Here is a 15,514-nt window from a genome sequence, read left to right as displayed (position 1 = left end):
TTACATTACTGTTAATCAGTCATCACTTGATCACACATTGCATTACCTTGTTATAATATAAATAATAATAGTGCCACATGAAGAGACAGTGCAGCATATGACAGTAGCAACAGCTGAGAAGATTTGGGTTTGTGGTGACCAGGTCCACCTCACACAAACTTCCTTCTCCTATTCTCTCTCCTTACTACCACACCCACACCAGCCCACATTACCACGCCCATGCAGCCCCACCCACGGACATTTACGGATTTTTAAACATTTAATGTAACTGGCAAACAATGCTTTCTACTTTTTAAAGAGCACACGTTTATAACAAATTTTTATTTATGCCGTTTGTATGCCGTTACTGTCATTCTCTACAGTATGTAGGTATGTATGTTGTCACTGTCTGTTCAATTGTCCGTGTTTCTCTCTGTTGACACTGTACATATTAAGTTATAACTCTAACTCTGCAATTTAAATGTTTTTTATGGCTGTCTGTGATGATACTTCAGGGTTTTTCCTTGCTCAGAATTTGTCTTTGCAGGAACACACAAAGCAGTCTGGGGGTCCCCCAGGAAATTCTGAGGGTAAAAGACTTCAATTCCTGCATTCTGATACATTTTTAGGCACCAATTTATGGTAAAAATGTCAATATTTATTGCAAGGAAATCACAAAATTCTGGTGGCAGGTAACAATTCAAAATACAAAATATAATGGAATATTATTATATTCAGTAGTCCAGTAAGGAGGCTTTCACATCCGGGACACTTGACCCTAAAGTCCAGTTGTTTGTAGGATTGACTTAGGCTACTTAATCAGTGACGTTGAATATAGCCTACAGTGTAACGGACCACCACAGTTCATACATACATGTGAACCGCGGATTAATTGCAGAGTTTAACCTACATAGTGTAAAACTACTACGTGAATGGGGCACAGCAGAAAGACAGAGCAGAGCGACGCTGCTTGTTCAGGGTTTTCATGTGTACTCCTATAGGCCTACACTTTGCATCAGGCGTTAAAACCAACTGTACCGAATTAGACTACTATTTAACGCGAGACGTTTTTAACCGGTAATAAAACTGTCTCAATTTAATACTGATGCCGTCAGACGGCCGCGCGGACAGACAGCAGTCAGAGTTCCGGTAGAGCTCTGCGCCGGTCAGCAGCGGCTTCTCACTGTACAGCCGGTCCCCCAGAGCAGCATGATCACCGGGAGGGTCCGGTACAGCCTGAACCCTGCAAACAGAGATCCCGTTCGAAGGTGACATGATTGATTTTGACTGAACGTCTCAATTTAAGTAACCTCTGATCGGGTCGTAGTAAATTAAGTAGCTACACTAAGTTCAAGATTACGTGTTGGTCATTCTCAACACCTTTCTACCCCCCCCCCCCACACACACACACACACACACACACACACACTTATCAACTCTGGACTCTGTGCTGCTACCAGCCTGTGTAACGTACGTTACTCACCATCGATCGACTGTTAGCTTCAGCTGGCTAACGTTAGCTGTCAACCTCCCGACTAGCTAGTGATCTAGCGAGGATTAGCCCTTCAGACCGCAGTGGACTTCAGTGGACTCTCCATCCAATCTCCCGACTGGACCTTCGTCTACCACAACTGCCGGACTCTTTCAAATACATGTACTCCCTGTCTCCGCCGATCACTTGGTAGCGTTGGTCAGCTGTCAGCTTACGCCAGCTAGCTTCTGTTAGCTTCGACCGACTGACGGCTCGCCCAGCACATCTTTTCGCTGTAGAGCTCTTTTAGCCATGTTTCCCAGCTCAACACTAAGTTAGTGTGGGCCACTAAAATATTCCTCACTGCAACTTCTCAACGTCATCTGCTACGTCGCTTCAGCTTGCATTGCCAACATAAAATAAAAATATTGTCCCGTTGTCGGCTTCAGCTAAGAAGATAGTTCGCCCCCACACGTCCAAAATTCTTATTCAAATAACCTTCCGCAACGATTGCAGGCTCTTTGGTGGAGCTCTGCTTTGAATGAAGTTACATTGTGACAAATTAATGGACCACTTGCGGAGTGATATGAAGACATGAGTCAGAGGCACAAAAACGTTGACAGCAGTGACCGGTCATTATGTTTACCAATACCCCCGACCCGTGCCTATATATAAATATATATATATTTTTTTTAAATTACTCACCTTTTGTAGACATGACTGTAGGACGTTTTTTTCCTCTTGCTTTTTCCTCAAAGGATTTGAAAATAAAATGCAACGTTGAGCTGTTTGAGATGATCGAAGGTGGCAATCCGAACTGACAAGTTAGCTAGCTAGCTAAAAACAGTAGGTAAAAAAGGTGACCAGACATGCCTAGACATAGCCGTTTATACCCCCTACATACCCCTCCTCTATGACCGTCATACAGTAATAGGGGGCCCATGACTTTTTAACCCTAACCATTGGTCTAACACCTGCGTTTTAACACCTGGATCTAAATAAACTCCAACCCGTCACACCGGTGCGGACCCGTTGACGACGTCATCATGCATTCAGACGGCGAACGTCAATACATACTGGGGGGGGTAGCTATATGCTAACGCCCGCGCCAGACTCCCTTTTAGGAATACAGGATTTTAAAACTTCACCACACTGTAACATCCCACTCCATGCAGTCACGGCTCTGGTTCGCACATACTTACCTTCCGCTCAGGGGGGACAACAAACCGGGGTATATCGATTTCATTTATTTCAACTTTTTTTTTTTTTTTTTTTTTTTTCGGCCAATCAGAACGCTAGAAAAAGATGCGCGCGCATCCCCTAACCCCCTACCCCCCAAAGCTGCCCGGTAATTACTACTGACAGCTGTCAGTCATCCAGTGTTCAACTCTCAGGACTATAAACTCTCCCAGAGCACTGGAGCATGGTGCTGCTGATGCAAAGTGGCTCTCTATGGAAATGCTCTGACTGACTCCAACAGGGACTTGGATTACTCTGATGATGCTGTTCATCAATGGATCAATCACTTTATCTGATCATTGATTATGATCTTTCAATAACACTTTGACTTATTGACAAATCTTCCAAATGTTAGATTTTATTTATTTATTTTTTATTTTTTATTTTTTATTTATTATTTCAGGACAATGCACATTTGATGAACATATACAGAAGTTCACGTAAAAAGTGCCAGATTATAGCCCAAAGGCTAATTTCCATCTGTAGTCCAAAAGAGGGAGATTTAGGCTTCCCAGGACCAGCTGGAACATATAAAAGAAGTATTTTATTCTCTATACCATACAGCCATTGAACACAGAATGACTGCATCAGAGAACACTTGTTACTTTTTAAGATTTGCTCTCTTGTATTTTTTATGAGACTTATTTGCTGCCACCTTCCCATTTGTACTATTTTATATTGTATTTTGCATATTCTGTATGTTTTTAATGGTGTGCTGTGTTATGTGCATTGTATGAACATTTGCTGTACTCTGAGGAAAAGACAAATTTCCACTGAGGTGAACAACAAAATTAATATAATTTCTTCTATAATTGAAAATAGATGATATAAACAGACAATATACACTTAATTTGAAATCAATATGAATAAAAAGCTTGTATTCTGGAAATCTGCAGCACTGTGTTATTGTCAGTTTTCTTTTCATCTGACAAGATTTTACAAACAGCCTCATTTTGGTGAGTTTGTTTGTGTCAAAGTCAGAGAGCCGTGTCTCTCTACAGTGAGAGGTTTTTGTACGGCGGCTCAATGACTTTGTATCACTGTGGTGGACTTTTGGTGGAGGAACCAGACTGAATGTTGGAAGTAAGTCAAACTTTTAAGAAACTTGATTGTTTCAGGAGCTATTTTTCTTCCTTTACTTTCTGCACTCTTAACTTTCCTTTTGTGTGAAATATTAATCCATAATTTTTAAAGAAATATATTAGTCTAAGAGGCAAAAGATTACTTTAGAAAAAGAAAAACAAAAGTTTATCGCAAATAAAATGTAATATTAAGACAGAGGATGAATCATTATTTCCAGCTTTAATGGTAAAGTAGCATCTTGAGGGCTTGTAGGTTTAGTTCAGTCTGACAAAGTCAGAGAGCCGTGTCTCTCTACAGTGAGAGGTTTTTGTACGGCGGCTCAATGACTTTGTATCACTGTGGTGGACTTTTGGTGGAGGAACCAGACTGAATGTTGGAAGTAAGTTTCTGCACAAATGCTAAAAAAATACATTGTTAATATTGTAAAGTTATGTTTTGCAGTCAATGAAATATATTTTTATTTACTTTTAGTATTCATGTTTTTATTTCTCCTCCTTTATCGTGGAGACTAACTCAGAGCAGCTTCACTAAACATTTCTTTACACATTTCTGCCAAACGGAAATTTAAATGACTTGAAGTGTGGAAAAGATAAAACTGAAAAACTGTTCTACAAGATTCATTTTTAATTTTCCACATCAATGATAACTGTTTAAAGCAAATGAAGATTCAAATATTCAAACAATTGAACAGAGCAAAGCTAAAGATCGGTATTTGAAAATGTGCAACATCTCTTTACTGTGTCATGTATTGTTTCAAAGTTTGAAAACTATTTGAACAGTTTGGTAATGATGATCAAAATCACATGAAGAACATTTGATGTTGTCAGCTCATTTTCTGGATTTGTTTCTATTACACTAAATACTTTAAAGTCATGTATAGTTAAGTTGTTCCAGTGTATAGTTTGATATATATCAGCTCATTGTGTAGATGATTCTCTCTGTGCTGATTTACATGAGAGGCTTCTTAAAGGGAAGTGAAACAATGTGTGAGTGAGTGACTGGTGGAGCAGAAAAACCATCTGACAGAAACTCCTTAAAGGAGAAAACCAACTCTCACACAGTAAAGGTGTCCAAGTGGCTGCTGGTTGATTGACAGCTGTGTGATCCCTGTCCTCTAATCTGATTGGTGTCTCCTAGGTGATGTCCGTCCCACCCTGACGGTGCTGCCCCCCTCCAGTGAGGAGCTGCTGAAGGGGAAGGCCACGCTCATGTGCCTGGCCAACAAGGGCTTCCCCTCAGACTGGAGTCTGGCCTGGAAGGTGGACGGCAGCAGCAGCAGCAGCAGCAGCAGCTGGGAGGAGAGCAGGAGCCCCGGGGTGCTGGAGAAGGACGGCAAATACAGCTGGAGCAGCACCCTGAGGCTCCCTGCAGACCAGTGGGAGAAGGTGGGCTCTGTGACCTGTGAGGCCACCCAGGGCTCCCAGACTCCACTCTCAGAGACACTGAGGAGAGACCAGTGTTCCCAGTCCTGACCTGACTCACTGGGACTCTGCTACTGGTTTCACTCTGATACTGATCTCAGTCTGCTCTCTGCTACTCTTTCTTTCTCTCTACAGATTCATCACATTTTGAAAGTTCATTTTGTGTTGCTTGCAGTAATGCTGATATTCTCTGTATGTTAAAACAATAAAGACAAATGTATCAACTTAATGTTGTCCGAGCTTATTGATACTAGAATGACTGCCGTCATGTGTTCCTTTCTTAAATGAACATATACAGTATCAACTAAATCCTGAGAGAGTTTTTCTCTGTAGCATTTCCATTAGATGATTCTTTCAGAAAGAACTGATGAGATGATGTAATGCAGGTCCCATCTGCTCGGTGCAGCCTGACAGTGTTTAGCTGTGGTGTCCTACAGCAGGTATGGAGCTGGTGGGAAAGGATGAAAGTCAAATTCTGGTCAGCACCACTGTTACTGCTCTCCTTGACAAAGTCAATGTGAGAGAAAGTCAACAGATTCTTTGGGTTTTTCTTCCAACAATAATGGTCACCACTGTCATCTAATGTGTCTGATCTAAAGCAGGTAACAGGTAGATGGAATTACCTGCTGTGCTGTGCACTTTGATACTGAAGTGGTTTTAGATCTTGTGGTAATCTGATCTCCTCAGTTCATAAGTTCATATCACATTAACGGTTTTAAAATATATAAATCACTTTTGTGAGTTATCACAACATTTTTCGAAAGGAACTTTTTTGGCATTTATGTTTCTAGTAAAACTTTGTTCTTTAACGATCTGAAACACAAGTATCAAACGCCAAACGCAAGTACCTTTGTGGGAGGATCTCAGGCTCTGTTGCTTTTATACCGGAGGGAGAAATGACTCTTGCGCCCAACACAAATCTAAAATGGGTTGGTCTGAAGTAGTTACATTACTCATAGGTGTGGTTTGGGCGTAACGTGCAATAAACCAATCAGAGCGTTATCTCACATTCCCTTTAAAAGCAGGTGAGCTTGTTCCATGGCAGATTGCTATTATAATGGTTAATTTGCTAGGCGCACGCTCTTAATACATCCATGGGCGCACATCAGGAGCGGTTTACAGCCGAGGTGACCGAGGTTTGCTATTGATTTTTCTTTTTGTCAAAATGTAAATAAAGAAATGTCACAAAAACATACTTTCCAATGTTTTGAGCTCACTCTCACTGAATCACGAGGTTATGAATGCATGGTGATATTTTTGCAATGTAGTCTAACATTAGACCGAGATTACCTCAATATAGACGATGCAGCTCTTCTGTCTCTCCTCTCCCGTGCTGCTGCTGGGGCATTTGGGTTAAGTGGCATCGACACATGCAGATCAACATCACATCTCCTTAAGTCCTCTAATATTTCCTCATTTATGTCATCAACACATCCATGATTCATGGAAATGTTGTGTAAAACAAGGTCATATTTTTCCTTGTATTCATGTATGGTTTGCAAAAATGGGAACTGCTGGGTCCGTGAGATGAGAGAAGCAAAGTGTATGCGCGTTGTCCACACTCTACATTACGGCCAAGCATGCGCCCTTAAAATAGCATCTGAATAACGCGCCACTGACTTTAGACTAGGTTTTTCCTGGTCTGTGGTGGAGCTGTTTTCTGAAACTGCAAAATAGCACTAGGGAACGTTTGGGCTGGAACACGCCTCCTCTTTTTGCTGAACCGCCCCCGGGAGCGCAAGTTCATTCCCTAATTTACCGACGTAAGTCTGTGGAGGGAAAAGTCTGCTGTGTGTTGTGTGAAAAATAGGAATGATACGTTGGTGTACAAAATCAATTGCGCTGGGTGCAAGATAGGGCCCTTAGTGTTCTGAATGAGGGGAAAAAGACGATGAATTAAATAACTTTTATGCAAGGTTTTGATTAGCTGAGTTCTAGTAGGATAAAATAGAGGCTCTAGACTCATTACCTGCACTGAATCCCCCAAAAATCACTATTGACCAGCATGTTGTACAGAGTCTTTTCTCACCCACCTGCCCTAGGAAGGCTGCTGGACCAGACGGCATTTCTGGGTCTCTGCTGAAATGATGCAGCGTAGAGCTGGCAGAGGCCTTGTGTCCTATTTACCAAAAGTCTCTGGACTCACATGTTGTTCCTTCCACTTGGAAAAGCTCTATTATTATTCCTGTTCCTAAAAAGGTATGCTGTAAGGATTATAATGAATACCGCCCAGTTGTTTTGAGAAAATTATTATCAACTTATTGGAAACAGATGTCATTTGCTCATTAGATCCTTTTCAGTTTGCATTTAGGGGCAAAAGAGGTACAGATGATGCAGTCACTGCCATGGTACATTTGATATCTAAACATTTAGAGGACTCTACCTCATATGAACGTGTTTTATTTGTAGATTTCAGTTCAGCATTTAATACGGTACAGCAACACCTATTCATTAAAAAGCTGAATGACCTTAATGTCCATCTCTCATTATTAGGTGGTACCACTGGTTTCTAACGAATGGTAAACAGCAGGTCAGTGTTAATGGTACTCTCTCAGAGTGGAGAACTTTAAGCACCGGAGCCCCCCAGGGTTGAGTCAGTTCACCTGTCCTTTTTACCCTTTACACAGATGAGTATAGAAGCTAGAATCCCAACAACTATATCATTACATCTTCTGATGATACTGACATCCTAGCTTTAATAAAAAAGGACAGTGATCTATCTAACTACCTTTCAGAGATTCAGAGGTTTGTAAAATGGTGTGATGACAAACACCTTTTTCTGAATGTTAAAAAAACTGAGGAGATGTTGTAAATAGATGGAAAAATTAATTTGTCCCTGAGTCAATAAAGCTTTTAAATAGCAGATAAACTAATGTCTAGGTCAAGAAGGACTGGGAGGATCTCTTTGGTTTTACTACAATTAAATGATTTACTTAAAGGGATTAGTGTTTTAGGAACCTTGCTGTGTTGTTTGTTCAATAACATCTATGGATGTTTTTCACACACATTGTGGAACAAAAAGTTCATTTTATAGTATACAGTATAGTCTTTCGGTGTGCGTGTGTGTGTGTGTGTGTGTGTGTGTGTGTGTGTGTGTGTGTGTGTGTGTGTGTGTGTGTGTCCTCAGTGAAGTGTATCAGTCTCTGCAGTAGCTTCCAGCTGCAGCAGTCAGTTCAGTTTCTGTTCAGTCTGACTGAGGGAGGTTTTTGTACGACGCTTTTTCACTGTGTGAACACACCCCCACTGTGATAACTCTGACAGTAGTAAACTGCTGCATCTTCAGTCTGGACTCCACTGATGGTCAGAGTGAAGTCAGAGTTTGATCCACTGCCTGTAAAACGATCTGGAATCCCTGATTGTCGAGTGCTAGTATAGTAAATGAGCAGTTTAGGAGTTTCTCCATCTCTCTGTTGGTACCACTCTAGATAGTTAATGTGTGTAACAGCCTGACTGGTCCTACAGCTGATGGAGACGGAGCCTCCCAGAGCAGAGCTCACTGCTCCAGGCTGAGTCACTGTGACCTGGCCTCTGGACTCTGAGGATACAGAGACAAAAACATAAAGCAGCGTCACGGTTTAGTCGTCTTCATTTCAGAGGGACGGATGTTGATAGAGGAGAGGAGTTTGATTCTCTGGACTTTACCTGTGAAGCAGCAGCAGAGGAGAGTCCAGATGAGGACGGAGATCAAAGTCATGTTTTTGATGAGGAGGATTTCTGTGTCTTCTGTTGTCATGAAGGACAGCTGTCAGTCATCCAGTGTTCAACTCTCAGGACTATAAACTCTCCCAGAGCACTGGAGCATGGTGCTGCTGATGCAAAGTGGCTCTCTATGGAAATGCTCTGACTGACTCCAACAGGGACTTGTTAAAGATAATTGTATTTCACGTAAAATGATTTATGTTGTCATTTTATGACAAATTTATTCAGAAAACTATGAAATTCCAAAAGGTTCACATACTTTTTCCTTACCACTGTATTTACATATTCACATGGAGAGGATATTGAAAAGTCTGGTAGTAAACTGATCCAGTGACTTGTGGACAGTTTTGTTCTGTTTGTCCAGTTAGCATTTTTACCCAGTCTTGTCTTGTCTCAGATCTTTGGATCCAATTACATGATCTTCCTCAGCAGACGGAGTTCACCCAGTTCTCATGGAATATTTTAACTTCTAAGCCAACGTGGATAAGAAGTCTCACAAATACTGAGAGGAATGGGAATTTGAAAATCCGCATTTTAATAACATCTGCTGAGGAAAAGTATGTGATATGATTAAAAGCTCAACAACAGCTACTGGATGGACGTTGTGAAGAGATTGTTTTGCTGTTTCTAAAGTCAAGAATGAACATGAGATTGTAATGTGATATGAATGGATGGTGTCATCTTGAGTTAGCTGTGTGATTCAGCTGTCTGTGCTCTCTCTGCAGGTGATGGTTAGAGCAACTGGGAACAGCTGAGGAGCTGATGTGTTGAACAGTGCCCTGTATGGCCTACCAGAGGGAAGGAGGGTGAACAGTTTGTGACAATATGTAAAATCCTGTCAATACATCTGCAAACCTTTATATGAAAATGGTTTTAGAGTTTGAATTGAATCAAACTAATACTATGGAAATGCTCTGACTGACTCCAACAGGGACTTGTTAAAGATAATTGTATTTCACGTAAAATGATTAATGTGGTAACATGCAAAAGAAAGGTTAAGGCCAGAAATGTTTGACATTGGCAAACATAGTTAACATATTTAAGGGGGTGCAGCTTTAAATGCATTTCATTATTTTTCATGAAAAAGTTTCAGTGCTTTGTAAAGACAGTAGAGCCACTCCTTAGCTGGGATACCAAATGTCAAAAAAGAACTTGGTTTTGAAAATGATGTTGATTTCTATTTTTTCAAATCATAGCCATACAGATATTAATAGAAAGAATTCAGTTTCCCCAGCATGCATTTATATCTGAGAACATAATGATGTGATTGTTATAATCCACATTGAAAGTTTAGTAACATTAGTTTAGTGGATTCCAACAAGGGTGAAATATTAAGTCACTCAGTAAAGGTTGAGAAAAAAAAATGTAAATGACAAATCAACAACAGACCCAGATTTTAAAAGGTAAGAGACAGAGGGAGAGAAGCCCAGATCATCCTCCAGTCTGTTCCACTAAAACACATCTGTCCAGATGTGGTAATCTACAAGAGAATCAACCCACTGGTTTCTATTCAACATGTGTATCAGTGATGCTGGGATTGAAACAGACTTTGTTTTACTTGTTGATCAGAGATCTGTACACGGTGCACAGGAGGGATCTGATGAGCTGTCTGATCATTTACAAATGTTAAGGAGGGGATTTCTATATTTCATATATTCAGGGAAGTCCCTCACTGTGATTATGCGCCTGCATTATAAAGTGTGCAGTAGACTTTTCTGTACATTTAAGAAGGAAGTGATAGGAGCCAGAAAACATGCTTTAATTTCTGATACAATTATGGTGTACAAGAGGGTAAACTCATTGTATTATATTGTTAAATCAAATGTAATCTGCATACAAACAGATTGTTTTGTGGTGGACTCTGAACATATGCTTGATACTGAAGCTGACGAATTAATCCATTCAGCTGAGGGATCAGTGAAAGATATAAAGAGATAGAGGACGTTGATGTTTTGTACATGATTGTATTAGGAAATGTATTTCAACAGATGATGTAGTGTGTCATACATTTTACATGTTCTGTGTGTGTGTGTGTGTGTGTGTGTGTGTGTGTGTGTGTGTGTGTGTGTGTCCTCAGTGAAGTGTATCAGTCTCTGCAGTAGCTTCCAGCTGCAGCAGTCAGTTCAGTTTCTGTTCAGTCTGACTGAGGGAGGTTTTTGTACGACGCTTTTTCACTGTGTGAACACATACTGACTGTTGGGGTAGTGACCACTCTGACAGTAGTAAACTGCTGCATCTTCAGTCTGGACTCCACTGATGGTCAGAGTGAAGTCAGAGTTTGATCCACTGCCTGTAAAACGACCTGGAATCCCTGATTGTCGAGTGCTAGTATAGTAAATGAGCAGTTTATGAGTTTCTCCATCTCTCTGTTGGTACCAGGCTAACCAGGTAGAATAAATACTCTGACTGATCCTACAGCTGATGGAGACGGAGCCTCCCAGAGCAGAGCTCACTGCTCCAGGCTGAGTCACTGTGTACTGACCGCTGGACTCTGAGGATACAGAGACAAAAACATAAAGCAGCGTCACGGTTTAGTCGTCTTCATTTCAGAGGGACGGATGTTGATAGAGGAGAGGAGTTTGATTCTCTGGACTTTACCTGTGAAGCAGCAGCAGAGGAGAGTCCAGATGAGGACGGAGATCAAAGTCATGTTTTTGATGAGGAGGATTTCTGTGTCTTCTGTTGTCATGAAGGACAGCTGTCAGTCATCCAGTGTTCAACTCTCAGGACTATAAACTCTCCCAGAGCACTGGAGCATGGTGCTGCTGATGCAAAGTGGCTCTCTATGGAAATGCTCTGACTGACTCCAACAGGGACTTGGATTACTCTGATGATGCTGTTCATCAATGGATCAATCACTTTATCAGAGTATAGTAAATGTTAGATTTAGGGTCCCATGGACCTGCTGGAACATTTACAAGAAGTATTTTATTCCCTATGTCATACAGCCATTGAACACAGAATGACTCCATCAGGGAACACTTGTTGTTTTATAAGATTTGCTTTCTTGTATTATTTATATAACTTATCTGCTGCTACCTGCCCATTTACACTATTGTATATTGTATTCTGTATATTATATGTTTTTAATGGTGTGCTGTGTTATGTGCATTGTATTTACCTTTGCTGTACTTTGGGAGAAGGCCACTGAGGTGGACAATAAAGTCAATCTAATCTAATGTCTTCTGTCTTATTTAAATTAATTGCAAGAGAAGAAATCACAGTCATTTAACATATACCAAAAACATGCATTAAGGAAATCTGCAGCACTGTGTTATTGTCAGTTTTCTTTTTATCTGACAAGATTTTACAAACAGCCTCATTTTGGTGAGTTTGTTTGTGTCAAAGTCAGAGAGCCGTGTCTCTCTACAGTGAGAGGTTTTTGTACGGCGGCTCAATGACTTTGTATCACTGTGGTGGACTTTTGGTGGAGGAACCAGACTGAATGTTGGAAGTAAGTCAAACTTTTAAGAAACTATTATTTCAGGAGCTATTTTTCTTCCTTTACTTTTTGCACTACTAACTTTCCATATTTGTGAAATATTAATCCATAAGTTTTACAGAAATATTTTACTCTAAGAGACAAAAGTTTGCTGTTGATATAGAAAAAAACAAACGTTCATTGTTCATTGTAAAGACAATGAAAAATTAAGTCAGAGGATAAATCATTATTTCCAGCTTTAATGGTAAAGTAGCATCTTGAGGGCTTGTAGGTTTAGTTCAGTCTGACAAAGTCAGAGAGCCGTGTCTCTCTACAGTGAGAGGTTTTTGTACGGCGGCTCAATGACTTTGTATCACTGTGGTGGACTTTTGGTGGAGGAACCAGACTGAATGTTGGAAGTAAGTTTCTGCACAAATACTAAAAACTATATTGTAAATATTGTAAAGTAATGTTTTAAATTCTGTTTACAGTCGATAAAATATATATGTATTCACGTTTTTATTTCTCCTCCTTTATCGTGGAGACTAACTCAGAGCAGCTTCACTAAACATTTCTTTACACATTTCTGTCAAACTGAAATTTAAATGACTTGAAGTGTGGAAAAGATAAAACTGAAAAACTGTTCTACAAGATTCATTTTTCATTTTCCACATCAATGATAACTGTTTAAAGCAAATGAAGATTCAGATATTCAAACAATTGAACAGAGCAAAGATAAAGATCGGTATTTGAAAATGTGCAACATCTCTTTACTGTGTCATGTATTGTTTCAAAGTTTGAAAACTATTTGAACAGTTTGGTAATGATGATCAAAATCACATGAAGAACATTTGATGTTGTCAGCTCATTTTCTGGATTTGTTTCTATTACACTAAATACTTTAAAGTCATGTATAGTTAGGTTGGTGATGATCTTGATTTGGAGGTTTAAAGATTTGTCCAAAAGTTGACATTTTATTTCCAGTGTATAGTTTGATATATATCAGCTCATTGTGTAGATATTCTCTCTGTGCTGATTTACATGAGAGGCTTCTTAAAGGGAAGTGAAACAATGTGTGAGTGAGTGACTGGTGGAGCAGAAAAACCATCTGACAGAAACAAAAAAAAAAGGAGAAAACCAACTCTCACACAGTAAAGGTGTCCAAGTGGCTGCTGGTTGATTGACAGCTGTGTGGTCCCTGTCCTCTAATCTGATTGGTGTCTCCTAGGTGATGTCCGTCCCACCCTGACGGTGCTGCCCCCCTCCAGTGAGGAGCTGCTGAAGGGGAAGGCCACGCTCATGTGCCTGGCCAACAAGGGCTTCCCCTCAGACTGGAGTCTGGCCTGGAAGGTGGACGGCAGCAGCAGCAGCAGCAGCAGCAGCTGGGAGGAGAGCAGGAGCCCCGGGGTGCTGGAGAAGGACGGCAAATACAGCTGGAGCAGCACCCTGAGGCTCCCTGCAGACCAGTGGGAGAAGGTGGGCTCTGTGACCTGTGAGGCCACCCAGGGCTCCCAGACTCCACTCTCAGAGACACTGAGGAGAGACCAGTGTTCCCAGTCCTGACCTGACTCACTGGGACTCTGCTACTGGTTTCACTCTGATACTGATCTCAGTCTGCTCTCTGCTACTCTTTCTTTCTCTCTCTCTCTCTCTCTCTCTCTCTCTCTCTCTCTCTCTCTTTCTGGCATCAGACCAATTTAACAGTATTCAACTTGAAATAGCGATGTTTTATTTGCTGTAATAATTCTTATGCTGTTAATGCTGTAAGACAATAAAACATGATTCATATGAAAAAGTCTGCATCTTTATTTAACAGTTTCCTTCTCCTGTATGTTTAGATATAGAAGTTTATAAAAATAAATCTTTATTTCAGACTCATAAGTATGTCCATATCAAGAGATATATATAAAAAAAATATATATATATATATATATATATATATATATATATATACAAAATACAACACATCTGTCATTTTAAGGATTTGTGTGTAAGTGGTCATGCCAGTGTTTTCTGAGTTTAGATGACATAACTCATATCTCAGTAAGATTTATGGTGATGGTTTCATTAATAAACTCCAGGATTACATCAGAACTCTTTGAGGCTGACCTGACAGTTTCTCTGTTTAACATTATTATCTGAATTCAGGTATGAACATGGTGTGAATGGGTGGATGAAAGGGAGACATTTTTATGAAATATGAAAAAATTTAGTGTAAGTTACTCAATACAGTTAGAATTTGAAATAAATTGTAGAGCGTCGTCAACATATAGTTATAACATGATTCTGAACTGATATTTCTAAACCAAAGATTTAATGTCAGTGTTGCAGGTTTTTTGAAGAACACCAGAAAAACACCAATAATGTTTTATTATTGAGTTATTCATGTGCTGCTTTACAATGTTGTTATCACACAGGTTAGTGTTTTTGAAATCTGATGTTTTTGTAGTATGTCATTACATTGTAAACAATCGTATCTGCTTATATTTTAAGTATTTTAACAAAGTTCAACCCTTTTTTTTTTTAAAGTAATGCATGTATATCTTTACCTGAGATAAATCAGGATTCCTATTTCGTAAATGTTCTAATTTGTATCAAAACAATCAATCAGAATCATCTTTATTGGCCAAGTTTGCGTAAACAAACAAGGAATTTGACTCTAGTTAATCTTTGTTCTCAAAGTACAACACTCACTTAACATATAAAGAATAAACACAGAAATGACAGTAAGAAATATAAAAAATACTGTTAAGTGTACAGTATAACAATACCATAGAATTTACAATTGTACAAAAAATATACAAAAGAGAGGGAAGGAATAGTGCAATATCAGTCAGTATAGTCTGAGATTTTAGGATTTAGATATGAATACAGTGCAAGGCAGATCAGTGCAATGGTAATATATTAATAACAATATTGTAATTGTATGATTGAAACAGACATGAGGTAGATGAGCAGAACAGTGATGATTAACTTTGTTCAGTGTAAGGGTGGGGGCTATTTCTGAGTGTTCAACAGAGTGACTACTTGAGGAAAGAAGCTGTCTCTGTATCAGCTGGTTGTGTTGAACAGTGCCCTGTATGGCCTACCAGAGGGAAGGAAGGTGAACAGTTTGTGACAATATGTAAAATCCTGTCAATAAATCTGCAAACCTTTAAATGAAAATGGTTTTAGAGTTTGAAATGAATACCTCAATAATAA

At 39.7% G+C, this 15,514-nt stretch overlaps 2 gene segments (V, D, J or C); both read left to right on the top strand.

Annotated features, from left to right (window-relative positions):
- The first annotated feature begins 2,363 nt into the window (after positions 1 to 2,363).
- On the top strand, positions 2,364 to 5,247 carry LOC116035381. The segment is given in 3 exon segments: positions 2,364 to 2,377; positions 3,696 to 3,772; positions 4,910 to 5,247. Coding segments are annotated over 3 exon segments (426 nt in total).
- A 388-nt stretch (positions 5,248 to 5,635) lies between these two features.
- LOC116035382 lies at positions 5,636 to 14,108 on the top strand. The segment is given in 3 exon segments: positions 5,636 to 5,710; positions 12,271 to 12,346; positions 13,542 to 14,108. Coding segments are annotated over 3 exon segments (486 nt in total).
- The last annotated feature ends 1,406 nt before the right edge of the window (positions 14,109 to 15,514 follow it).

This window comes from Sander lucioperca, chromosome 16 (assembly GCF_008315115.2).
Source record: "Sander lucioperca isolate FBNREF2018 chromosome 16, SLUC_FBN_1.2, whole genome shotgun sequence".
NCBI lineage: Eukaryota > Metazoa > Chordata > Actinopteri > Perciformes > Percidae > Sander > Sander lucioperca.
Note: the sequence above shows the minus strand (reverse complement) of the source record. Positions and strands in the feature narration are given on the sequence as shown.